The sequence below is a fragment of the Carassius gibelio genome, chromosome B13 (assembly GCF_023724105.1).
Source record: "Carassius gibelio isolate Cgi1373 ecotype wild population from Czech Republic chromosome B13, carGib1.2-hapl.c, whole genome shotgun sequence".
In the NCBI taxonomy this organism is placed as follows: Eukaryota; Metazoa; Chordata; class Actinopteri; order Cypriniformes; family Cyprinidae; genus Carassius; species Carassius gibelio.
In genome coordinates, this window is record NC_068408.1 from 6,002,065 (window position 1) to 6,029,197 (window position 27,133).

At 36.2% G+C, this 27,133-nt stretch overlaps 1 protein-coding gene across 8 annotated transcripts; it reads left to right on the forward strand.

Moving 5' to 3' along the window:
• Positions 1-27,039, forward strand: lrrfip2 (leucine rich repeat (in FLII) interacting protein 2). 8 transcript variants are annotated; one of them, XM_052572041.1, is made up of 28 exons: positions 42-390; positions 1,379-1,484; positions 8,393-8,479; positions 11,245-11,304; positions 12,658-12,711; positions 12,803-12,850; positions 13,089-13,169; positions 13,713-13,757; positions 14,623-14,685; positions 14,841-14,927; positions 15,157-15,204; positions 15,320-15,367; positions 15,461-15,517; positions 17,203-17,268; positions 17,422-17,535; positions 18,029-18,073; positions 19,032-19,166; positions 19,493-19,564; positions 22,231-22,401; positions 22,632-22,724; positions 23,010-23,102; positions 24,087-24,188; positions 24,564-24,696; positions 24,783-24,832; positions 24,911-25,031; positions 25,120-25,199; positions 25,749-25,853; positions 26,044-27,039. In XM_052572041.1, exons 2-28 carry the CDS (start codon positions 1,395-1,397, stop codon positions 26,152-26,154), a joined length of 2,259 nt encoding a protein of 752 aa, XP_052428001.1. In that variant the 5' UTR covers positions 42-390; positions 1,379-1,394; the 3' UTR covers positions 26,155-27,039. The 8 variants fall into 8 exon arrangements, with proteins under 8 accessions (XP_052428008.1, XP_052428001.1, XP_052428003.1 ...); XM_052572043.1 differs by lacking the exon at positions 19,493-19,564 and having other exon boundaries at positions 43-390; XM_052572042.1 differs by lacking the exon at positions 13,713-13,757 and having other exon boundaries at positions 43-390.
• The last annotated feature ends 94 nt before the right edge of the window (positions 27,040-27,133 follow it).

The following is a 27,133-nucleotide window of genomic DNA, read 5'->3' on the forward strand; positions in this document are numbered from 1 at the left end:
AAGGCGTGTTCCAAGGCCACACCTCTTTTCCAACATCCGGGACCTTTAGCGTGAATCTGGAAAAAATACCTCAGACTTTCAGGAACGACTGTTAACCAACAGAGTCTGGCGCCATTTCCCGCCATTCACGATCTTTTGTAAAATAAATTAAACTGATGCTAGAGGTGGTATGCTGCTTTTAAGCGTCTGGTGAATTAATGTGAGCCGTTTTCAGGAGAGCTTGAGGTGACGGACAGTGTCAGTTTGTGACTGTCACGCAGGCACGCGCGCTCTCGCTCAAACGGAGGCGCGCACGTGACACGCGCTCACTCTCTCTAGTCCGCGGGAACGCGCCCGCGTCCAAGTCAGAAGTGACCCGAGTCTCGAGCGAAACAGTGACGAACAGAAACGGTAAGAAACCGGCATTTACGGGAACCGACTGTCATGAAAGTCCAGGGAGGTCACTACAATCTAATGTGTGAATTAACGGCACGAGACTTGAGTGACATTTACTCACTTTATGTCTTTGAGGACAAGCTAGCAAGCTAACCGCTAACTAGAGTCACAAATACATTGAATTTTCCTTAGCACATTTATAATTCATAATAATTACATACATTTAGCTTTATGTTTTTCATACTTATTCTGTTTAAACATGAAGCGCGCTGGTTAATATATTTGTTTTCAGGCAAATAGGTGCTTTAAGTTAACGTTAGTCTGTCACCCAGCTGAATGAGTGCTGGTTTATATTTAGCCCTTAAGCAGAAATATCAATATAAATATAGATTTTCATTTAACTTATAGGTTTATTTACATTGAAATGTAATTTTGAGATCCTGGCACATTCAACAAGGGTTTATATATAATAAGACAAGCATAATATCGTACGCACAATCCTTTGTAAAACTACTCATTTGTTTATTGAAATAATTTGCTTGTTAAATGTCGTTGTGTAAATTATTTTTCTGACTAAAGAGCATGTAAGAACAGATGAGGTGGCTTCATTTAAAGAATCAAACTATTTAGTCCTCCGTGCCTGTGATATTTCTCTGCTTTGTCACTTTATATGATGAGGTTCGGTTGTGTGTCTGGTGTTAATCAGCTCTGAGTCCAGACACACATGACTAAAGCCTCTATTTGTGGGTGCGTGACATAGTGTGAGAGGCCAGGTCAATCTAACCTACATTTGAAATGTTTTATGAAATAACGCTAAGATGCAGAGTAAACTCAAATAGACCTGCATAGGAAGAAAAGGTGTCAATGCAATTTCCTCTGCTGCGTTCTGTTAGATTGCTTTATGTTTCAACAAACGGGTCATTAAGGTTATATTTTACACAAATAGACCATGTTTGTGAGAAGAGACCATAAACATCTCATTCAGTGTTTTCTGCATGCACAGTGAAGTTGCTGCTGACATGGGGACGCCAGGATCAGGACGAAAACGGGCCCCAATTAAAGACCGCTTCTCAGCTGAGGATGAGGCACTGAGCAGCATCGCCAGAGAGGTAAGAGCTGTTCACCTGAAACCCATTTCTCACCCATGTCCTCTTGTGGCTGGTGGTTTCCTGTAACCACAATAAAGGAAGCATTCACCTAGAAACTCACCCTGATGTTGTTGTTACAAACAAAAAACATCTTAATTATGCATTTAATGCATATATACAACACAAGCATACAGTGATTTTGGACTGTTAAGCAATTCAAAAGACAAAGAAGTCATACTTCATGGAAAAAAGACTGAAATTCACTCATTGTTCGCCCTTCACTGTAGCTTACAAAATTGATTACAAAAATGATTTGCTTTTTTTGAAATACCACACACAAAATGTCCCAAATAATTGACAGATATTACAGGAATTTGTGTACCTGTCTCTGTGATAGCCTTAGGCTCTGTAAACAGCAAACAGCAAAGAAGTGTAGCGGCCAGCACCTTGTAATCAGAAACATTCTCCATCTGTCAATCATTGTTCCTGTTTGGGTTTGCTGACGTTAAAGTTGCTGGCATGTCTTTGAAAGGGCGTGTTGTTATGTATCTCAAATGGGGAATTTGATTCAAATCCTTCAAACGATTCAAACCATAACTGAAGGGACTGTCCAAGATGAAAATATTAACCCTGCAAAGCCTGACGTTTGAAGTAATATTTAGAAAAATACAACTTTTGAAATGGGATAATTTGTTTAGATACAGTTTGCAGAATATGTGTTTGATGTTATTTATCTTATTTGATACATCAGACTTTTATGGCCCGTATAGTTTAATATAATGATGACGTGTAGCTCTTACTCAAGAAGGGGAAAAAAATGCAATTTGATTCAGTTGTTACTTATATGACCAGGATGTTAAAATACAATCAGTGAGAATTTTCTAACATTAACAGACTGCTTGCATTAAATGCATATACATGTCAGTTGTCATAAATCTATTTTCCAATAATACGTCTTAAGATGATTAAGATGTTCAAATGCTTTGTTTTATTATCAAAGCTCTGTAGTTTTCATTGTGGGTGCAAAACTTAATGTAATACAAATGCAAAACAATGATGATTGAGATGTTCAAATAAACACTTCTCAAAAGGCTGCTGTGTTATATTTCATAGTTGCATTCAGCATGATTTTTATTAAAAAATAATGTAGATATAATTAAGTTGCTTCAATCCAGAAAGTGTTTATCTTGTAATGTTGCTAACAAAATAAGTTATCTTTACGTTTACCTTTTAAAAATCATTAAAGATTTCAGAGCAAAATGACATGTAAGTGGACAATTTTAGAATTATTCTAAAATGATTTTAGTTGCTAAAAGTATGACACCAGTCAAACACCAGAAGGTGTGTAGATGATGCAACATTTTGACAATGTTGGTAATTTGGAGGCCTTAGATTCATCTATCAAATATGAAACAGTAGGCTTTATGGGGTTAAAGGTGAATGTCTGGGATCTAATCTCTGCATCTAAGTCTGAATAGTTTAGCTCTTCATTATATTGTTGGTCAGTCCCTCATAGCTCTGTTGTGATGTAAATATGCTGATGTTCAGGTTCTGCCAGTCCGAGCTGCAGCTGATGAAGTTTGACTCACAGATTGAGCAGGGAGCAGCCAGTATAGACTTGTCTTAGATTTTTCAGCAGCACACATGTGTGAGCCCATCACTCTTGCAAGCAGAAAACTCTGACTGCTATCAGTGCTGAGCTTAGGGACTCTTCAAGTTGAAATTAAATCATATGACCCAAATTTATAATTGCAGAGCCCCCATGTGACCAAATGGGATGACTTTGTCACTAAGCCAGATATAAAATCATAAGTGAGAGAATTTGGTGTCTGCCTTCTTTTTCGTTGTTATGTATGCCATGTTCATGACATAACCATAACATATGCATTTCTTGTTGCTATGATACATCTTTAGCTAAACCACAGCTTTGTCAGCATGTTAATTATAGTACTGGCACATAATATGTTAAAACAAAAACACTAGATAAACTAGGCAACCTCACTTATCAGTTAGTCAGCTTTTTTTCTTTTCATTTCTATTGTTTGCTTTTCTTTTCTTTTTCGGCAATTTCCTCATTTAAAAGGCACCATGTAATAAAATGGACAAAACCCCTTTTTAAATAATTTATCTGTGCACATAATTATATTTTTAAAGTATGTAAATATATAAAATAAGTTCCCCTTCCCTTCACATCAACTTGGAAAGATGATTGCAATTTCTATTTTGTATTGACTTTAAAACAGGGATTTGATATAAATACCAGGACTTTTATGCTACAGTTTAGTAAGGGAAGGAAAAAGAAGGGTAGGTTTCTGATACACAATTTCTTTCCTTGTCAACTGTTTGTTCAGTCTGTAACATGAAGGAAATGAAAGGCAGTCGTTTCCTTCTGATATTGTCAGTGAAAAAGCAAATGAATATGGACCATATAAGGATGATTTTAAAGAGGAAACTGAGAAATCTAAAGCTACAGGGTGTGAGTTGAACTGCAGAAGTGAAACTGCAGCCAGATTGAGGATGTTTGTTAAATATCTAAATATTTAAAGATGATTTATTTGCGCACTGAGAGAAGTTTGGCATCTTGTCCTGTGCACTGCTGGAGGTCATGTACTTCTCAGTCAAACTTTTATGGAGTTAAGAGAAGCTGAATTTCTTACTGGTTCATTGCATTATGACGCAAGCTAGATCTACTGTATCTAGAAGTGCAGGATTCGCCCCACCCATGCAGTCCAAAGATTATGAGTCAGTCTACCTACAACACTCATCAAACTTTGCTTGTTTCGTTGAACCTGCCTTTGGATCCACCCATTTTGTGCCTGCTGTGGAGGAAACTCCCTAATGGTTAAAAGAAATCTCTGTTAACCGAAAGCATGCCGTTTGATTTGTCTGTGCATGGTCAGGGTTACTGGGGGTGAATTTGAGCCATGCAACCCCCTGTTGAGGTCACTTATGTTACTGCCCAGTCTTGTCACTTTCAGAGGGTAGTGTTTTGCATGGTCCATTAGCCTAGGTCAACGTACTGTAGTACTTTTTTTTTTTGCCAAATGTAATATTCAAAGTGCACACCTTATGCAATGCAAAAATACTCGTACAGGAAATATTTTTGTTAATCTATTTATTAATTGTTTAATTTGTACTATTGCATTTGTGGTAATTCAAGGAACACTACACTTTTTTTTTTTTTGCGATTTTTCTAGGCAGATAATGCTAGGAACTATACTCTAATTCCAGCGTAATAATCAAGGAACTTTGCAGAAGTACCATGCGTGCAGCAGGCACAGTGATATTACACTGCGTCTGAAAATAGTCCACGGCTAGTTTGTGTAGTTGCAGCAAAGTTCCTTGATTTATTACGCCAGAATGAGAGCATAGTTTCTAGCCATATCGTCCTAGAAAATCGAAACATTTAATTTTCCGTCGGTCTTATTTCGCTATGTAACTACAGAAGAGTCAAGTTTTAAATGGGAAACTATTGAAACTCTTTGGTCATTTTTGAGCGAGATGCTAACGGTCTAATCCGATTCAATGATCTATAAGCTAAACTAAAATTGCCACCACCAGACCCGGGGATCGGCTGAATGGATTCAAAAATTTTAAAACTCAACTGTTTATCTCTAGGGGAGTTGGAAATGGAGCCTATTTTCAAAAATAGTGGAGTGTTCCTTTAAGGCCATAGTCCATTGGATCAGTTCAGCGTTAGGCTGAATATAATGTTGCTATTGCACTAAAGCACATACACCACCTCACATTGTTTACTAGAGATGGGCACATGCTGGTTGACATATTCTACTAAAATGAAGGCTTTGTTGAAAAATAGTAACTATGTAAAGTGACTTGTATTTTTAGTGGCCTAACTTATCAGCCATAAGACAGTCAACTTAAATATAATCAGAGTTCACTGAAAGTATCATAACATATAGTTCAGTAAGTCAAATGTTGATTCTGTAAGCAGCCTCAATGGATTCAGTGAGTTTATTCAGTGAAGGATTTGTCACACTGATTCAAACTGACAACTTGTGATTCTTTTTGAATGTATTGAAACATTCATGTTTGCATTGAAAGATCTGGTTCATAAGTCTATTGTTCGTGAATCAGACTACATTGGTTGTGCATTGATTTGCCTGCAATCCACAAAGACAGCCCAGAAGAACAGCAGGTTTTCTTGACTTTATTTTAAAGTGAAGAATTTATCATATTCAAGTGATGTAAAAACCGTACTTCACCCCCCATTTAATGGCAAGGAAGCTATACTTGTATCGGAAATATCACCAGACAGGAAAATGGCGACTAGGGATGCCACAAGTACTGGCACTTCACTACCAAGTCGGTGCTGAAAATAAAAAAAAATGTGATGATACCAGCGTCTAATCGCAGTGCTTCAGACTGTAGCCGAATATATACTAGTGTCTGTAAATATTAAACTGCAAAATACTATTTAGCTCGCTGTTTTGTAGTCTCTGCCGTGTGTCATGATATGAGGACACAAACGCATAAACCGTCACTTCATGAGAATTTACCATTTAATTTGAGAAAACTGTCATATCATAAACACAGACACTCAAAGATCTTCATGGCAACCCATCAAAATAAAAGTTCGGTTTAACATGAGTAAATTGACAATATATTAAGCTACTGTTGTAGCCTGTAGTAGATTTAGCGATTACTCTATGTAGTAATAATAATACATCTCTATTAATAATAATAATTATGCCTAGACATTTGCTTGTTTTTTACTTGTTTTGTTGTAAAGAGATTATCTGATTAATATATCATTTTTTATATTCCTAGACTTATTGTTGCATTTTTTTATACATTTATATTGTAAAACTAAAATACCTTTTTTAGTTTGCAGTGTTAGATTTTTGGCTGCATTTGAAGTTCTTTTTTGCTTAAGAAAATAAATAATATTACTGTCAAATTCATGTCAGATGTAAATACTGTAATAAATACAGTAGCTCACCATGTATTTGTTCATGTTTTATTAAAGGATAAGTCTGAAGCACACCATAAAATAATTCTAGCAATTTACACAGGGCTAGAAGTATATACAGATACACACCCAGGTATCGGATCAGTACTCTGTATCGGCCGATACCCTGAGCCCAGGTATCGGAATCGGTATCGGGTAAAAACACTAGTTTGAACTGTAGAGTCTTATAAAAGCTTGTATGGTTAAAGTAGGTGTTAAATGACAAGCTGACTGCTCTTTGCATAATGAACCAGTGCAGATATAGACACTTTGCATTTTATTGTCACCTGCAGTAATACAGTTGCAAACATTTCCATATGGACTATGATAAGCTTATTGTGTAGTCATGCTGTCTCATCTCATTGGTCTGTTCGCCTATGGAGCACCAGTTCTGCAGAATACAGAAAGACTGTCTCTCTAATAAATGCTATGTTGGAGGTTGTGAAGTAAGTGTGTCTCCCCCCGCTCAGATTTCCTGTTGCAGTCTCATGACGGAGGCTCTGCTGGTCTATAGATAGAGCTGGAGACAGTGGTCTCAGTTGAGCTGCTCTGGTGAGCGAGTCAAACTGTCAGACAGCTCAACAGGTGCTGAACATAAGAATCACACACACACACAGAGCCCACCCGCTCTAACCTCACCATGTGTAAAGATTTCCTGTAAGCCTTGTTTAAATGTTTGCTGTCAGGCTGCATACTTTGTAAAGTCACTGTCCCATCTGTCAAGGCATATTTGTATTGAAGTGTAACGCAATTAATTATGTTGGGTATTAGGAAATGCAAGCAGGTCATATTGCATGCATGTCACATGAGGAATGGGATAGTTAGAAATTGTCCAGCATTTGTTTGTTTGGTGTGTGTGTGTTAATCTTAAATTAGACACTGCTGCTGAATCGCATTTATAGTTTTTTCATCCAGTTAGATGTGAATTAGACCACCCCCATTGCTTCAGCCACAACCCCTCTCTTACCAAACCCGCCCTCTAAAAACATGTCAGCCAACCTGATGTCAGAAAATGCACACCCAAAGATTTTTAAAGAATCTGAAAAGTGTGGGATGCTCTATTGCAAAGCCCAGTTTTGTCACAGAGACAGGTGTGGTTTCCCAGGACACCCTTTTCATTGTTTTGTGTCAGGACTCTTGAATGCCTTCTTTCAAGCCGTTAAATGTTTTCTTAAACGGTCCAGTGAAGTTTAAGAGGGATGCCCTCCCAGCCATGGTTTCTCACTTCTTATATCATGTCCACCCATGTATTATGAAGATGTTGCTTTCCCAACCATGGTCGCATGGAAAATATGACTGTTCCCCTCTTTTTTTTCTTATGGGTGTTTTTGGGCATTTATTTATAGGACTCTAGCAAAACAGGAAAGTTGAGGGTGAAAGAGGACCAATGGAATTGAGACATGACTCAGGTTTGAATATGGGTCCCGTGCGCCAGCTGCTCTTATATATATCATCAGCATCTACGCTATCCACAGCTCTGACGTCTATTCATGTTATGATTGCTGACTTTTGAACCATTAGTGTAAAATGCCAGTAACAGTGGAGAAAGCAGCGACAATACACTTCTATTTCATTCCAGTTCTGTATTTTAATTATATACACTACTGAGGGTTGGCAATTTTATTGGAAAGTTTAAAAGAACAGCACTTTTTGAAATCTTTTGTAACATTATGTCTTTACTCACACTTTTGATAAATTTAATGCGTATATTTATTGATGATTCTTGGCTCATTTTGAGTTTACCAAAATAACCTGCAGTGTTTTAGTGAATGAGTGAAAAGTCGGTTATGTAAGGCGGTGAGTTATCAGAGCAATTCATAAAGGACATATGCAGAATAATGACTACTTATAAAAAATTGCAGGTCCAAGATACCATTAAGCATCCAGACAGAGTGCTTTTTGTTCGGATTGTTTGATGCAACAGCTATTAAGATACATTTCTATTTCCTCTCTTGTGCAGGCAGAAGCCAGACTTGCTGCAAAGAGAGCAGCTCGTGCCGAGGCTCGGGACATCCGGATGAGAGAATTGGAGCGGCAACAGAAAGAGGTGAGTCCTAAAGAGCAGATGGGATGAGAAGTTGTTCCAATGTGTTTCTCAAGGTCTTCACACCTCTTTCCTCTGCCTTTGCCCAAATCCAGAACCACATGTTTATTATACTTGTTTCAGTCAGGTATGTTCTACACTGATCCTCTGTTCCAAAACCTAGTGAACTACCTGGATAGGCAGCATTGTAAGGCATTATAGGCAAACTTTCAACATGACGTTTGTTCCAAAAACTTAGCAGCATAATTGATGCAAGGTTGCATATATCCTTAAAGGGGGGGTGAAATGCTCGTTTTCACTCAATATCCTTTTAATCTTGAGTACCTATAGAGTAACTTTGTCCATGTTTAGCATGGGAATCCAACTCTTTAACAGTGTAAAAAACTCAGTATGCATGAAATAGCATTTCACCCCCCCTTTAACCCTTTCGAGTCGATTAACGCATATATGCGTTTTGAGTCATTTTCACCTGATAACCCTGAAAAGAACTTAAATTACACTCTCAGTTTTAATCGTACAGATAAGAGCAATACATCTATCTGTAAAGGGTCTAGTTTTTTTTGGATACAGACATAATAACAAAAAACCTCTGTGCACTTATAAAATAAAGATAACAAACAAGGTGCGCTGTCTACAGTCTTTATCTCCGCTGATCGTCATGTACAAACATTTCATTAAAATGAACTGTAACTCCGTGAATACTCAACGAAGAGACATGAGAGAGATATCTATAGAAAGCCTGGAATGTCTACTTTTAAACTAAACAAGTGCTGCCGAAAACAAATATTCTGAGATAAAGTAATCCATATGAAAACAACGCAATGTCTGTTTTTCATATCTCCGCTCATTATATCTAATGTGACCACGCCCCCGCGCTTAACGCGCTATTCAGATTCAAACTGAAGCGCGCGGCTTGAATACGCCCACACAGAAGAAAAAGCAGCGAGACTATTCTTCAAGTTTTTATTTTATTTTACTGTTTGCTTCGCGATGAGAGGACTAAGACATAATTCACCCCAAAAAGTTGTGATGTGGTTGAGGATTTGAGAAATGGATTTCCTCAGAAAAAAGAATGAAGCACTTTATTCAGCAGAGATCATAAACATGAGTAAGTCTCTTTTTATTTATTTGTACTAGTTTTCACATAACGTGTAAACATTTTACTAGTTAGACTTTTTCCAAATACTTTTTCCAAACTATAATTCCTGACTAAATGTATAATCAAAATCATTATGAAGTTTCAATAACAATATACAATACTATACCATTCAAAAGCTTGATGTAAATAATATAAATGTGACAAATAGAGATAACTCTAACAAATGTAAAAACAATGCAGTTCTTTCGATTTATTCCCCCTAAAAAAAACCTGAAAAATATTATCAGCTCTTTTCAACATTAATAATAATAATAATAATGATAATAAATGGGGTTTATTTGGTAGAAAATAAGATTGTTAAAAGGATTTCTGAAGGATTGTGTGACTAGAGAAAGGATGCCAAAAAATTTGCCCTCAGAGTGGCACAGTTGAATGAGAGGCTCATTATGCAGCTCATTATGCAGGCCTTTGTCTTCTCAGGTGTAAATCACAATGATATTCATGATAGTTGACGCCTACTCGCATATGACTTTTACCAACAAAAAGTGTTTTAGAAAATTTAAATCAATATATTGTTTTCTGTGAGTGAGTAAACAAGATGATTTTCACATCATTCAGATTGAAAAATTCTAGGCTACAAGCTCCAGTTCTCAACTTTTCCGGCAACCAATTTTATGTATGTGTTTTATTGCCTTATTCAAGTGATTTAACATTTTTAGTTTTTCACTAACCATGCATAACATTTTTTTTCTCAAAAATACAATCATGTACATGCATGCATTTCACATATTATTATAGCCCAGTTTGTGCTGATTACAGTGATATTAGACTTTACCCATTTAGATATTTATAAGAAACTGAAAAAAGCACAAATGTCAGGGCATGACAAAACTTCTCAAGGCCCCAAAAATACCCTTAGACTCCAGAGGGTTAATGGAGAAAGAAAATCCCATAATGCTTTGCAAAATGATAATGCAAAACACTATTGAGTCTCCCATATTATGATGAGTGCTGTAAGTATGACGCATGGATTCCTGCATATTTAGTTCCAAATCCATCATGTATGAGGTTCGATTTCAGTTAGGATGCTGTCTATGTGGCATTTAATGGCAAGGAAGCTAACTAGGTTTTGGAACATCTCTGGATTTCATTCAGAATATGCCTGATCTTCTACAGACCATTCCTCTTTTGTTGCAGTAAAGCAGAAGGATTGTTTAAAAGTGGCGTTTTTCATAATGTGCTTGTCTGTTTTAAGCATTTTTGTTGAGAAGACAAAGTATGACTGCTTTTACAAGTAGTTCCAGGTTCACAACCCAGATTTAGCTAGCTGACTAACTAAGCTCTTAAGTGGAAACAGGCCTTTGACAATACAGTATGTTTTCAATGGTTGAAGCCACATGTGAATGATTCCTCTATCGATGTCAGCTGTATCTGTTGGTACTTGTGCATTTTCAGATGTTGTTTTACACCGGTTTGAAAAATATGTTTGCATACTGAAGTACATACTTTCAGTATGAGTAATTGCGTGTTAATGGGATTGTTCATCTGTATGTTTGTTTTCTTTTTTGTCTGTAATACATTCACCAAAAAAAGTACCAAACAATCCACTGTCACATTGAATTGCAATAGAAATCTTTGTGTTTGTCTTGTGGCTGTCTTTCTCTCACAGCTGTCTTACCATCAGCACTCCTCCTCTAGCAGGAAATGGGGGCAAATCCACCAATGGATGGTATGGGAAGGATTAGGCCAGTTTGGACATGCATGTACTTTTGACTTTTTACTAATAAAGAGCTTTCAGATGGGAGTGTGCTTACTGTATTCTCATACACTCAGTTGTTTCGATGTGGCTTTCAAGCATGTTTTTAATAATACTTTTGCTTTTTTGGGTTTATAAAATAACCCTTGTGGTACTGTTGTTGTCTTTAAAAATAGTATTCTGTTAGGACAGCATTGGATTCACTTTTTCGGGAGAGTGTTTGCACATGATCTATTTGCTTTGGTGTTTGTGTGTTTTTATATATCACACTGGTAACCCCATAAAATTGATCTCAGCATTTTAATTTTGTCAGTCTAAAATGAGTATCTCTATGTGGCCTTTTCTTAATGGGGTGGTTGAAATGTTTCTGATTTCTTTGCAGTGATATGGTGCCAATACTAAATTATATTCTGAATATCACACGTATTTTTTTATTTTATTAAATATGTTTTTATAGCAAATTTGTTAATTATTTTTTTAAACCCTGCACAACATTTTTTTATGTTAGTGTTCATTGTATTTTAAACTTTATTTTCTAGTGTATTTTTATATTACATCAAATAATAGAATAACATTTTGGTAAATATTAAGATACTAGTTCTGTCAAACGATTAATTGCAATTAATCACATTCAAAATAAAAGTTTTTGTTTGCATAATATATTTTAGGGGTGCACCAATCAAGAAATGACTAGCTGTGTAAATCCACGTTCATTATCAGCATTTATTTGCGCAGCTAGTCAGTTAACAACGGCTCTGTGTAGTAACAGCTGCTCTATGTGAAATCATGCACCTGATGGAATTTACCGCTGATTAGAGAACCGCTTTACTGACGAGATGCGCATTAATGTCTTGATCGGTGCACCCCTAATATATTTGTATGTTCTATCTATTATGTACGTATAAATACACACACATACAGTATATATTTAGAAAATATTTACTTTACAAACAATTTCTATTATAAATAAATATATTAAATATATGAACAGCAAATTTTTCTGAAATATATACGTGCGCCGTGTATTTATGTATACATGATAAATATACAGTACACATACATATATTATGTAAACAAAAACGTATATTTTGGATGCAATTTTTCGCGATTAATCATTTGACAGCACTATAAGATACATGTAGAATTTTATCTATATTGCCCAGGCCCTGTTGTCATGTTTCTGCTGCTAAGTTTGAATGCTTGCCTTGAAATTTGAAGTATGTTAAGAGTTTGTTTAGGACTGCTGGTGAAGACTAACACTAACACAGCCTAAAACACGCAGCTGCTTTTGTTTAAATTCTATCTTCCTTATTCTGTTCATCTCAGGCTGATACAGAAAAGGCCCGTCATGGTCATCATTCCAGTAGCCATAGTCGAAGGGTCTGTATCTCCTGATGTTTCTGTCTTGTTCTTTTTCCTTTCTTTTTTTTATTATCTTATTTCTTTTTTTCTCCTAATTTCTCATTAACAGGGATTAAATGATGATACAGCATCGGTCCGAAGTGTTGGAAGTTACAGGGTGTGTCATACTGAACTTTATGAAAGTGCATTCAGACTTTATTCAGTTGTGTAGGGTAAAACTATTTATGCAAATTCCAGCAATCAAATCATCATATTTTATTGATCCAGTAATCACAAACTGGAAAGATTTAAAAGCTTGTTTAGAAAGGTAGATTTCCAATAGCATGTAAAGTGCTATTTTTATGCTATTGGAATATGCAAATGAATGTTTTCCTATTGGACTTCTGCTTTTAAAGTCAAGTTCAGCATCTTTACGAGATTTGAGCAGTTCTCATCGCTCCAGTCGGGAGAGTTCTTCCCGAAAAAGAGACTTGGTGGTACGTCACTGTGTGTGTGTGTGTGTGTGTGTGTGTGTGTGTGTTTTCCATTTGATGTTGTAGTAAGTGTATTTTGGCAACATCGTTTTCTCTTGTGTGACTGTCATGACTCTCTAAATTAGACTGCTGCATTATACTAACATTGTTTGTCTGTGTAACACGTACTTTAGCTTATATAATATTGAAATGATCTAGTTCTAGTTTTTTTTGGCGATCACAGTGCAGCTAAGGAATAATATTCTGAGAGCCACATTTGATTTTCATGTAGGTTACTTCAAGGTTGATGTGCATGAACATTACAGGCAGGCTTTGTGCTATTGATGACTGGCACCGTTGAGTGGTTTTCTATAAATGAAGCATAACCGCACTGACTCAGTGACTGACTCAGTGACTGAGCGGAGCGCACTAACACAAAGGGGTCTTTGATATGAACTGACGTAGCTCTTCCTTATTAGCGCACATGGCATGTCTGCAGCATGGATTACTTCATGTTATACAGTATATCCAGCATAGATTGTGATGGTTGTGCTGTTTTCTCTGCAGTCTGGCATCTCCAGTAGTTCCTCTTTGAAGAACTCCCACTCCACTGTATGTATCTGTGACAGTTTACAGTGTATTCTCCTTTGAGTGTCAGAAGTTCTGCATTTAAGTATTTTATATTGTTCCAGTTTGACATTTTATAAGTGCAGACATGCACGGGCCCGTTATTCTTACCAGTATTGTACTATGAAAGCATAGCTTTATATATCTGTGACAAGATTAATTTGGCTACACAATTAAGCAAAATAAAACTTGTGATGTGGCTAAGGTTCTAAGGTTGATTTCATTAAATATATGAGCTCCATGTTTCAGAGTAAAGCAGTGCACTGTGTTCCTTTACACACAGGCAGCTCATATTCCAGTGTTTTCAGTGTCTCAGAGCAACTCAGGCTACAGGAAATGATGCTCTAGACAGGCTCACAAACTACATGAATGTTATATGTTTGGGACACTTATAACATGAATTTGGGAGCGGAAAATTCCAAAAACGTTTAACCAAAATTGTTAATGAGAAGTGCCCATAAACAGGCTCTGATCAACAAAAGAGAAGCTGCATGGAATCCTCTGTGGCTTTCCTTCAAAATAAAATGCAATCTCTTTGGTTTAATGTTTGAAAATAAAGAAAATGTGACAGCCCCAAATATAAGTACTGCAGTTTTACATTTGTAAAATCTAATAAAAAAAAAAATATTTTTTATAGGGAAAATTAACATTTCTTATTTTTTTATATTTTAACCTATAGTAATAATAATAATAATTAAACAGCCCAACAAATAATTACATTTTAAATCACAACTTTTATCCAAATAATTGCAATTAGATTTCCCCCTTGAATTATGGACTGGTTCCAAAAGTGCTAAGTTATTACCATTAGTAAGAGAAAGCTTTTCACATTTGTGATCTTCTCTTCCAGAGCTCTGTATATAATGATCTTCACAAAAAAACCGTTGGCAGTAGCTCCAAAAAGGACCTTCTGGTCAGTACTGATCAATATCCTAAACTCAAAAGCTGCTTCATTCTTGATGCATCATCATGAACATGTTCTTCCTGGTTTAGAGCATGTTATTTCAGATTTGTGACTGATTCATATCCGATGTTTTCATTTCCCATGGCTTTACACCATTCCCTTAGACTGGATTGTATCATGACCAAAGAAACTACACCAGCTTAAAGAACTCCAAACCTTCTCCCTCTACTGTATCTACCTATACACCACGGGTTTGTCTTCTTCCTTTCTGCATGTTTAGTATTCTCACACAGCAAATCTTTGAGGAAAAGTCTCTTAAGTCCTCCTGGAATGTTCTTCCTTGCTAATTCTGTTTTATTATGTATGAAGGTTTTTATTTCAGTATTTGTGGTTCCTTCAGTTTAAAAAGCTAGTCTGGAACGGTCAGTTTGACTCAGTGCAGATATCTGACAGCTGTTGCTTGTTGTTTGACCTTCACAGGCTCCGTCCAGCAGCAGTTCTGCAGGTCTGACGCGCAGCTATAGTGTGGTCAGTCAGATTTTCAGCACATCTGCCATATGATTGGAAGGGATTAATCCCCACTCTGTTTTATAAGCCTCTTTGTCATCTGTTCATTTAAAAAATGTGAGATCTGTGTTCTCAGGCCTCCATATGTGATGACGGTCTGTATGGTTCATATAGTTCCAGACCTGTAAGTGATGCAATAGCATACATAATAAAACAATAATCTTATCATACCCCCGGAGCAGCATTGACTCAGTGGTCAGTGTTATTCCCCCCGCAGCCCTCTGAATGTAGCTGGTATTCCTCTGGTGCCAGTTCCACCCGCAGCAGCCCTGTGGTGAGCATCGCTTGTGTCCAGAGCTGCTGCAGCTGCTCATGCATGTGTGCATTCTGAAATGCCAGTGTGTGCTTATCTGTATGATACACTCAGATAATTCACCTTTTTAAATTAGATGTTTCCATTAGTCTAACTCCACATATTGAACTCTAAGTTTGTAACTCGTGCATTGATTGTTTTACAAACATTAATGATACCTTACATTTTTGGCATGGTAAGTTATAGACCGTGAAGAAGGGGACAAGGGGAGAAGGGGACAAAGCTATGTTGAAGCATTATGTTTTTAATGCTTTTGAGGCTTTTATGCTGATCAAGGCTGCAATTAATTAATCAAAAATACAGTAAATGTAAACTATTATTACAACTTAAAGTCACTTGTTTATATTTGAATATGTTTGTGTTATTTATTCCTGATCAGGCAATTACCTCGAAAAGAAAGGAAAGAGGAGGGGGGGGGGTGGAAGGCAAGGGGAAGACCTAAAAAAATAAGGAAAGGAGACATAAGGAGAGAGCTAAATACATGAATCAATCATAAATTTGTTACCATTAAATCTGTATCAAAATGTTTTAGCACAGCTGCCAACAGGAAGGTCAAGGTCAAGTTTATTTATATAGCCCTTTAAAACAACATAAATGCTGACCTAAATGCTGTACAACATAAGAGACAAAAGCATTCTCATACAATACAATTTAAATACTAATAAAATATATACAAAGATTAATAAAGTTAAATTAATAAAGTTAAAACAAAACATCACCATGCAAAATAAAACTAAATTAAAACTAAAATATTATCAAATTAAGCATATGCCTGAGAAAAAAAAAAAAGTTTTAGGATAAGATTTAGATGAGAAAAAAATATAGACAGTTTAATGTATTCCTGTAATGGCAGGAAAAAGCTTATTTTTTTGGTACCAGGAATCATAATATATTGATTTGCTGCATAAGAAATGTAAATGAAAACAGTTTAAAAAGGTGTGCTCCTTAGACTTTTTTCGTGGAAAACATGTTTTTATTTTGGAAATCGATTGGAAAGTTTGAGAAGCATTTATTTAAAAGAGAAATATTTTGTAGCATTCAAAATTTCTTTACTGTCACTTTTGAGCACTTTAATGCATTTTTGCTAAATAAAAGTATTAATAATAATTTAAAAAAAATCTTACAGACCCCAGACTTTTGAATGATTGTGTGTATAGAGTACCATAATATCAGAGACATGAAGGCGGCTTTTTCTCTCTGTTTTTTTGCTTTTTTTGGTGTGGACTTGTGCCATTAAGCTACTTGGCTTATCATAGGTCATCAACATCTGAGCCAAAAAGTCAACATTGTCAGTGTAGCATGTCCAGATATATGTTAAAACTTATAATTTGTCGTTAAATTCAGTGCATAAACTAAAAGTACCCAAAAAATGGATGCATTGTTGTTGTTTAGATAGGTTGGTTTCTTAAGGTGGGACAGAAATTCTCCCAATGTCTTTATTTTGCATGTGGTGCATTTGTCTAAACATCTTAAGTAGCAATGACATTGTTTGATGACTTGGCACTAATACAAATGGAGTGCTATTGAAAGAGTGACTTTGAAATGGTTGCATGTTCTACTTAACAGTTAGGACAGATGGTTTTTGGTTTTCTTCCCTGTGTAATTTGCATTTATTCTTTTGAATCATCCTCTTTTAAACCTTTCAGTCATCCTCTGATGACGATTCTGGCAGCACTGTATCCCGAGGTCGACGTGGGAGAAGGGATAGTGTGGTGAGCCAGAATAGAAACTGTGACCACATATCCAGTGTTCAGACAATGCAACCGCATATTCTGTTATTAAAACAGTATTATATCATAAAAACTTTTCCACTTCAACTTCTTATTTTCTTTCACTTTCCCATGTTCTCATCTGTCTGTTTGTAGTTGTCTGATTTCTCTGATATCTCTGAGACGGCTGCTGATTATTTCAGCCGCTCTAATCGCAGAGGCAGTATTGTCTCTGATCTTGATGATCTGAGCATCCCAGACCTGGACAGTGTAAGTCAAGACATGCATGAAGTATTAACCAATGTGACAAGTTGACTAAAGAGCACTGGATGTTTACTTAAAGTAATAGTAGTTCAGTTATTCAAGTTGGTTTACTCTGCATGATTTGATATTGTGTAACAATTGCATTAAAAATGACTCTACTGGACTCCTCTATTTAATGACTTCTTTTTGGAAGGTATATGTATCATTACTGAATAAATGCATCTAACTGTTGTGTGTGTGTCTCTTTTTGTTGGTCAATGTTTGGTTTTACAACTGGGAGTTTTGGTGAAGTCTGGCTGGAGCACTGACTGTGATGGTTTCTGGTTAAATTGAATGAGTTACGTGGCATGATGTGTGCCTAAAACAGGATACAAGAAGTAGCATCATACTAACCATTTTCTTTGTCTTACTTTAGGATGAAGGCAAAACCCAGGCCAAAAACCAAGTGCATTTTTCTAAATGTAACCAATGAGACTAATGGTGTTTTCTTCTTTTTCAGCTTGATGAGAAATGTGACAAGCAGTTTACAGACCCCTATAGCCGGGTAAGAGGAATAAAAGATAATTTTCCACTTCCCTGTGTTGAGATGCTTGACAAATAATTAAGACCCAAGTTTATGTTTCTCTTATTATTAAGGCTACGTGTATCTCTTATACATGTAGCCACTCCCCTGACTTGGATACATTTACACAGACTGCATAATTGCAGGATATGAATGCTGTTGACCTGCAAATTACAAATGCGTAAACTAAAAAAAAAAAAAAAAAAGTTGAATGCCGATATTTAAAATGATTTTGGGTAAAAATGGCAGTATATTTTCAATATAAACCTAAAATCACAAGTAGGTGGTGGCAAATCACTGCACGAGTGAGTCATTTAGTCAACTGATTCGTTCAAACAGCTGATTGACTCAGTAACAAAACACTGTTTTTTGTTGCTCAGAGATGCAAAACAGTTCTTTGTTTGAAACTATCTGTGTTGAAGAAATAGAACAAAAAGAGGAATTTGTGTCTAAAATGTAAGTCAATTAATATTAACTTGTGTATTGGACTGTTTTATAACATCAATGTCAGATTTGCGATCATATTGATATTTGGAGATAAAACTTTTTGTGTGTTCATTACTTAATCAGATGATATAAAAGTCATACTGGGGTGTATTTGCCCCCTAATTTTGAATTCTGGGGAAATTCTAAATGTATTTTAATAGACTACTGTAAATCATGCAGTGATAGTGGGAACTCCAAATGCTAGCGCAGTAGTCTAACCTTCATCATGTGTGCAGTATCTGAGTGTTTTTGTTTTTTGCAATATACTCGATAATGTAAAAACGCATATTATTGAAACAGTAATTATGATATTATTGTAGATGATTTGTTGCACAGCCCTACTGCAAGCTTCCTACTGAATTTATGCAAATAAATTTAACTAACAGGTGTTTAAGTTGTCAAATAATGATTTGATTGGTTGTTGATGGGTGTTCTGTGCTCTTGTTTCCTCCAGCCATCCTCTCGATGTACCACCCCGGCGCTCTCTGCAGCTGCCCTGGCATCTCTAGGAGGCAGCAGTTCTAGAAGGGGCAGCGGAGATGCTGGAAGCATTGTTATGGATGCAGAGGCTTCTATCAGCGAGTTAAGGGTAATTATGTTGTTTATTTGCATTGCACAAACTGTAGTACAGACTGCTGAGGTATTTCTTGAAACAAGATGAATCTACCTGCCTTTGAACATATTTTGGCTGAGCACAGAGCATCATACTTTTCTACTGAATGCATCCGATCTCAGAGAATCCACTTGTGTTCATTTCACAGTTTTATTTGTGTCAGTTAATGCTTTCGTTTCTTTCCTCTTTATGTTTGAATGACTTTGGGAAGCTCTCTCCTTTTTGTGTTTGTATGAATGTACAATCAGAGGTCACCGCTCTGACCTTCAGTGAATGCCAAACCTTTCCCATGATCTCAACAGGACATCTATGATCTAAAGGACCAGATTCAGGATGTAGAGGGCCGATACATGCAGGGTCTTAAAGAGTTAAAGGTAGAGGGTCCTGAGTTCAACGCATGCCTTTCTTCATCCTCCACTAACACACCAGGCTCTAAGCACTCCTAGTCTGAAAGCATGAGCCTTGCATGAGTCTTTCACTTACTACATTAGCTCTTTACAATCACGTTTAGCCCACAGTCGTGTTGCCTGAAGACGTAATTGCTCTAAAGAGCTGAAGTCACATTAAAGTCTTCTGCCTCACTTCCAGTGGTGTATAAAGTACCTGAAAGTCATACTCAAGTAAAAGTACAGATATCTTACCAGAAAATGACTTTGGTAGAAGTTGAAGTCACAGTTTAGAATATTACTTGAGTAAAAGTCTTAAAGTATGTGATATTTATTGTACTTAAGTATTGAAAGTAAAAGTACAAGTAAATGCAAAATGGAAAAGCGTTTATATATATATATATACACACACACACACACACACACACACACACACACACACGTTCATACACAGCTTGAGTAGCAAGATTATGTTCAGTTTCAACTATTTCTTCCATTTTATATTTTTGAGTAAGAATAAGAAGCAATTCTTCTGGTACTTAGTGTCTTTCATTCCAACATACGAAAATATTTGTAATCTGCATCTGAAATGTCATGTATTAGCATGTATTAGGGGACATGGATGCATTTAAACTGCAGATACAGATGTATAAATAGGCCTCATGTTTTGTATTTAATACAAAACGTTAAAAACTGATATTTTAATTAATTTTGGTCATGAAAAAAATGGTTGATTTGTTGAAATTAAAACCGCCAGTAGGTGACAGCAAGTGAATGTGTTATTGAGAGTCAACCGATTCATTCAAACGTCTGATTCATTCAGAAACAAAGCATTTGACTTTGTTAATGAGTGAATCACTGAATCATTTATGCAACCGATTTATTCAACAAGCTGATTCATTCAATAAGTTAACACCATCCATTGCTCAGAGACGCAAAACAGTGCTGTGATCTGTTGGAACTATTTTTGTTAGCAAAATTTAGCAAAAACAAGCAATATTATGTCTAAAATGTAAATCATTTATTGCTTTACTGAACTTGCATAAAATTATTATTTAATGTGTTCATGCATCTGCATAAAAACAGTACTCTTTGGTATAGATTGTTAACTAGGTCTACATGAATTTATATAAATATAAAAAAGCATACAGAAGGATTATTGCTGTCTACAATCTAGAATGCCTGGAATTTTGAGTTTTAATAATTAATAAATCAATGCGTGTGCACTCTGTGTGGTTGGGGATATTTGGTGGCACATCATTACAACAACACTTACCATATTATCGCAGACAATACTGTATTGCACACCCCTGACTCGACTTGAGTGGGAAATCACGCACTTTTTATGAGTCTAACAAGCAAACGCCAGACCACTGATTCGTCAAACCTGCTTTCATGTAGTCTGTGTTTTTCTGACTATTTTGTAGTAAGTAACGAATATACTAAGGGGAAATGTATCGGAGTAAAGCTTAACATTTTGATTAGGAAATGTAGTGGAGTAAAAGTTGCCTGAGATATAAAAACTCAAGTAAAGTACGGATACTCCCAAAAAATACTTAAAGGGTAAGTTCAGCCAAAAATTTTAAATTTAATTTGTTTTTATTACCTTTCTGTATGGACAGTATACCGTTTTCAATGGAGGGACAGAAAGCTCTCGGACTAAATCTAAAATATCATAAACTGTGTTCCGAACACTTTTGGCTGAACTAACCCTTTAAGTACTGTAACAAAGTATTTTTACTTCGTTACATTACACCTCTGCTCACTTCCAACTGCTGTTAATGAAGAAGATGGAAGAGGATACAGACACATATATTAATCAGCTGTGCAAAGGATTTCACTGTTTGTCCAGTTCACATTTGGAAGGTGGAGACTGATATCATTGAGAGACTGTGAAGGATCAGACAAGGGTTAATAGACATTGAAGTTCCTTCTTATATCTGATGTCATATATTATTCACTGTTAAAGTCAACATGAAATGCTACAAACAACCTATTTAGGGACTTTATTTTATCTATTGAGAATTGATTTTATTGTAAAAAGGTGGCATTACATATATACTACTGTTCAAAAGTTTGGGATCAATAATGTTACTGAAGGATTATGCGAGACTGAAGACTGGATTAATGGCTGCTGAAAACCCATAACAGGAATAAATGACATATTCATGAAAAAAGTTATAATAATATTTCACAATATTACTTTTTTTTTTTTTTTTTTTGAATGACTAATGCAGCCTTGTTAAGCATAATAGCATGAAAAATCTTAATAACCCTAAACCTTTGAACAGTAGTTTATCTGGATGGGATAAGTGATTGGAGGGAAAGAGTCAAAAAGGGGAAGTTATTTCAGAGGCGGAGCAGGTTATTATCTTTTTAGGACAAATTACAAAGAAATTTGTGCAGTAAGACCAGGAACATGCATTTAGTAAGTAAATGGGACCATTTTGAATTCATGTTGAAATTTCTGTCCAACTTTATATTATTTAGTTGTTTAACACTTGCACCTTTCAGTTTTTACTTGTATTATCACATTTTTTATCTAATCTTCAGTGCAGTGGTCAGTGTGTGCTTTATTTGCCTGTTATTACGTTTTGTAATATGTAAAGCTACTCCAGTACTTTTGTGTGAAAGTTTTTCCTCCTTTTGATCAGGATTCTCTGTCAGAAGTGGAGGAGAAGTACAAGAAAGCCATGGTGTCCAACGCCCAGCTGGACAATGAAAAGGCAAACCTCATCTACCAAGTGGACACACTCAAAGACGTCATCGAGGAGATGGAAGAGCAAATGTCAGAGCTGCGCAGGGAAACAGAGGAGAAATCAAAGGTGCTTGTAATAAACTAGCATTTTCTAGAAAATAAAACTGCTTTGATTGATCTGAAAATGATTCATCGGATTAAAAATATCACATTGTATGGTCCAGCTGTCTTATTGCAACAAAATGCACAGTTGATTGTAAATGCCATGTTTATTTCTGATACACTCATTAAATGTTGGAACCCTGTACACAAGCTTGGCAGATTATGATGTGAATGTGTTTTTCTTTTGATTGACAGGAGTCAGAGCGGCAGAAGCACACATGTTCAGTCCTACAGCACAAACTAGAGGAAATGAAGGAGGGCATTCGTCAGCGAGATGAACTTATCGAGGTAGAGCCCAGAACAGAAATGCTTTATCGACCACAAATTCATTTGAAGCCATTAGAAACAATGTTTTAAAAGCTTTTGCAGAATAATCGGGTTATAGATTATTTGAAAGTCTTGAAGTGAAAGTGTGCTTTATGTTCTTTGTGAAATTGGAAGATTCAGAATTTTTCATTCACTTTCCTCCGTTGAGATCCTTCTGTTTTCTTCCTTCATATGTTCTGTCTCATCGCCTCTTTGTTGTGTCTATTTTGAATCTGTCCTTTTCTGCTTTAATAAATGCATCCCCAGGAGAACCAGAAAATTCAGCAAAAACTAGATAACCTCACAAGAGAGGCATTTGACCTGCAGGAAACTGTTGACTGGAAGGACAAAAAGATTGCGGTAGGACGGTTTAGGAGATGCTGCTTGGATTGACGGCAGAAAGATGGATTTATTACATCTATTAACATTATTTTTGCCAGGCAGCCTTATACATATGAACAAATATATATGTATATAGTCTCTTCATTTTTACAGAGGATTGGTGTGTGGCTAATGTGCATGTAAACATTTTGACATTTAGAGCTTGTTCATAAACACAAGGGGAATATATTTGCATCCATTTTTGTTTGAATGGATTTATATGGGCAATGAATGAAAAAAGTGCTGCCCTCTGCTGGTATCATGAAAATAGATTGCGTCCAGAAGATTCATTGTTTTACTTTTGATATACTCACTGCTGCATGAAAATCCACAAACTGATCAAGATGATTGAAAGAAAAGCACTATACTCATTCCTTCACTTCCTGCACTGCTCATCTATCAGCATGGTCCATTTTCATCCTGCCATCTGTGACTAAAGCTAGGGCTGGGCAGTATATATTAAGAAGGATATATGTTGGTAAATATTGCTGTTTATTATGTAATGTCAATATCAGTAGTATCATTCTGATTGAAAACTGTTGATAACACGCCTTTAAGAAATTTCAATTCAGTGCATACAGAAGTGTATATTAGTGATCAACCGATACATCCCCAAGGCCGGTAGATATTTGATATTTTTCATCAGCCGCTTTGTGTTTCTGCTTGGCCGATGTGTTGGAGGTGGGACTTTTATTTTGACGTGTAATCAGAATGGTTAAACAAAGGAATTAATGTATAGAAAATGTTATTTTTTAAATATTATTAGTAATAACCAATATCAGTCGACCACTTGTGTATATCATACATAAATAGCTGGAAAAAAACGATAAAATGTAATCTATATTGCCCAGCCCTAATTGAAGGCTGAAGTATGTTCATTGTGTTTTCCGCCTTCTCTACTTTTGTCTACTTGTCTACTTTTCTCTTCACTCCTCTCTCTTTTCCTGCCCTTCGTGTGGCCAGGCCTTAGAGAGACAGAAAGAGTACTTTGATTGCATTAGGAATGAGAGAGATGAGCTCAGGGATGAGCTGGCTGACCTCAAGGGGAAAAGCCGAATGGGAGAGGTACGTCTTTAAGTGCTCCTGCACAGGATGAAAGCTTGACATCAGCACTGTATATCAACAATAAACACATCCTTTCAACGGAAAGTTTTTGGCTTGCTGCCTACATTTGTTTTCTCTGCATTTCACTGGCCATGAAAACACTGCGAACTTTGAGCATGACTTTACAATAGTATAAATCAATTTGAGCTGTTTAATCTGAGCTGATTTATTATTGACTATATTCTGATCTTTTTGTTTTTCATTATTGAGCCTGTCACAGTACATTATGGGGTGGCCTTCTCTATAGAGGAGACATGCAGTTTTGTCTGAAAGAAGGCATCATAGTGTTTCATGAATTTTATATTTGAATATATTGTGGCCTTCCTGCTCTGACAGAAACACGGGCTGGTCATCATACCAGAGGATACACCCAATGGAGACGTCAGCCACGAGTCCCCTACCTCAGGCATCACTGTGGTCACACAAGAGGCAGCGCAGGTGCTGGAGTCAGCGGGAGACGGACCTTTGGGTGAGTCTCCACATACACTGTCAAGCTTATATATATATTAGTATTAAACAATGGCATAATGCTTGTTTTCGGTGTTCATACCCCAGATGTAAGACTACGAAAGCTTGCAGATGAAAAAGCTGAACTTTTGTCCCAGGTATGATTGTACATGAAGTGAATTCAAATGTATTTTTTGGCATTATTGAATTGAAGTAACACATCCATGCTCTTTTAGATCAGAAAACTGAAGATGCAGCTGGAGGAAGAAAGACAAAAGCACTCAAAGATTGACAGTGTTTACACAGAAGGAGAGCGAATGGAGAACGGCACTGACCTACATTTCATCGAGATGCAGAGTACGACCCGTGACGCATGCTGTGCAAACCCTCATCCTTTACTACCTTTACTACTACCTCATGCTTTAATACTGTCTGTTTTCTGTAGGGGACGCCAACAGACAGATAAGTGAATACAAATTCAAGCTCTCGAAGGCTGAACAGGAAATGGCAACGATGGAACAAAATGTGAGTTTATATTTGGAACAAAAGAAAGTTAATATAATAGTACGAATAACCTATTTAACAATAGTATACAAAAGTAGTATGAAATGAAACAGAAGTGTTAGAAAAAGAAGGGACAGGATCATTTAGTTTTGTGACAGTTTAAAAAAATGACTTTTTTTCATGGCCATGTTTTTCCACTTTTTTAGTTTAAAAAGAAAAGTCTTTGATCACTGAGGCTGCATTTATTTGATCAAAAATGCAGTAAAACAATTGAAAATAAAGTATTTTTATTTTTCTGTTCGAATGGAAAATGTGATGCATTGTTTTAACGATAGGTTGATGAATAAAATGATTTTTAAAATGTTTATTTTGAAATGTAATTTTATGCATAATATTATAAAACAATATTGTCACTTTTTATCAGTTTATTGCATGTTTGTGAGTTTTGTACATTATTTTTGTGCAATTTATATTTTTTTTATTACTGGGACAGATTTAATTTCATTTAATGGTTAATGCTAAAAATAACTGAATATTGGCATAACCTTTTTGTGTGTGTTTGTCTGGCAGGTTAACAGACTTGAAGGACAGGTGTCCAGATATAAAGCTGCATCAGATAATGCAGAAAAGATAGAAGATGAACTGAAAGCAGAGAAAAGAAAACTTCAGAGGGAGGTATGAACCCAAAATCTGCCATTCAAAAATCTCTCACATTCATTATCCCTATAAACATAACCTGATAATTTTTCTCTCTAATTTCTGAGCCAAGGAAAAGTCATGGAAATTGAAAATATCTGTTAATTTTAGAAAATCGTACATGATCCAAGCATGGAAAAGATTAGACTCTTTTGTTTTCCTTTCATAGCTGCGTACAGCCCTGGACAAGATCGAAGAAATGGAAATGACCAACAACCATCTCATAAAGCGGCTGGAGAAGATGAAAGCAAACAGAAATGCTCTCCTGTCCCAGCAGTGAAGAGAGACTCTCCAACACCAAAAACAAATCTGCAGGCCCTTTACCTTGTTTCCTTGCCTCTCATGGTAAAATAGAAATTTACACCCTAATAGGGCAACGCTGTGAAGGAAGAAGCCTCTGAACCTGAGAATATTGTACTTCTGTTTGTTTTGTTGTTTTTAAAAGCTTGGTACGTCACGGTAGCTCGGACTAGGTGCTTTCCCCCCCTCCTCTTTTGTAAGTTGCACAAGTATAAAAATGCTTTTTAAACTCTAAATAGACATGACTGCAGGGCCCTCGACGTCCATGTAAATGCTTACACAGCAATGTGCCTTCACAGGGAGGATGAGGGTTATATGCATTGTAACACTATACAGGAAACGCATATATTTCTACCGGTACAAAAAACCTTAATGTGTTTAATAAAGGGTACGGCCATGAGTTGAACAGTATAGAGAATCAATCATGTCTGCTATGGTTTCAATTAAGTGTTTTTGTTTTGTTTTTCAAGTATTTAAAATATTTCTTGAAAATAAATGTGTGAATGAATGCAGTATGAATGGCCGGGTGATTCATGAATTGTGATTGTTTGCAGGGCACATTGAATTTTGGTAGGATTTGTTGTTTTTGAAGTGCTTTGTCACAATGGACTACATAAATTTTACACTAAATGTAATGATTTTAAAACTCCCAGTTAGAGACCGATGTTTCTACTGTGACATTTTGAGATGTCAGATTCAAGTCCCAAATGCCACTTGATGCCTTTCACAATGCTGTTGTATTCAGGTTTGGTGCGACTTTTTAATCCCACTAGAAACTGATCGTCTGACACTTCATGCACACAGTGATTGTGACTAAAGCAGCTGCAAAATATACTGTAAATAAACTACACAATTTACAAACTGACCTCTCCGAGTAAATATTTGTGGACTTTTTTTTAGATGAAGTTTAATTTCTATACCACAGAAATTGGTTACACTTAATTTTGATAGTCCACTTA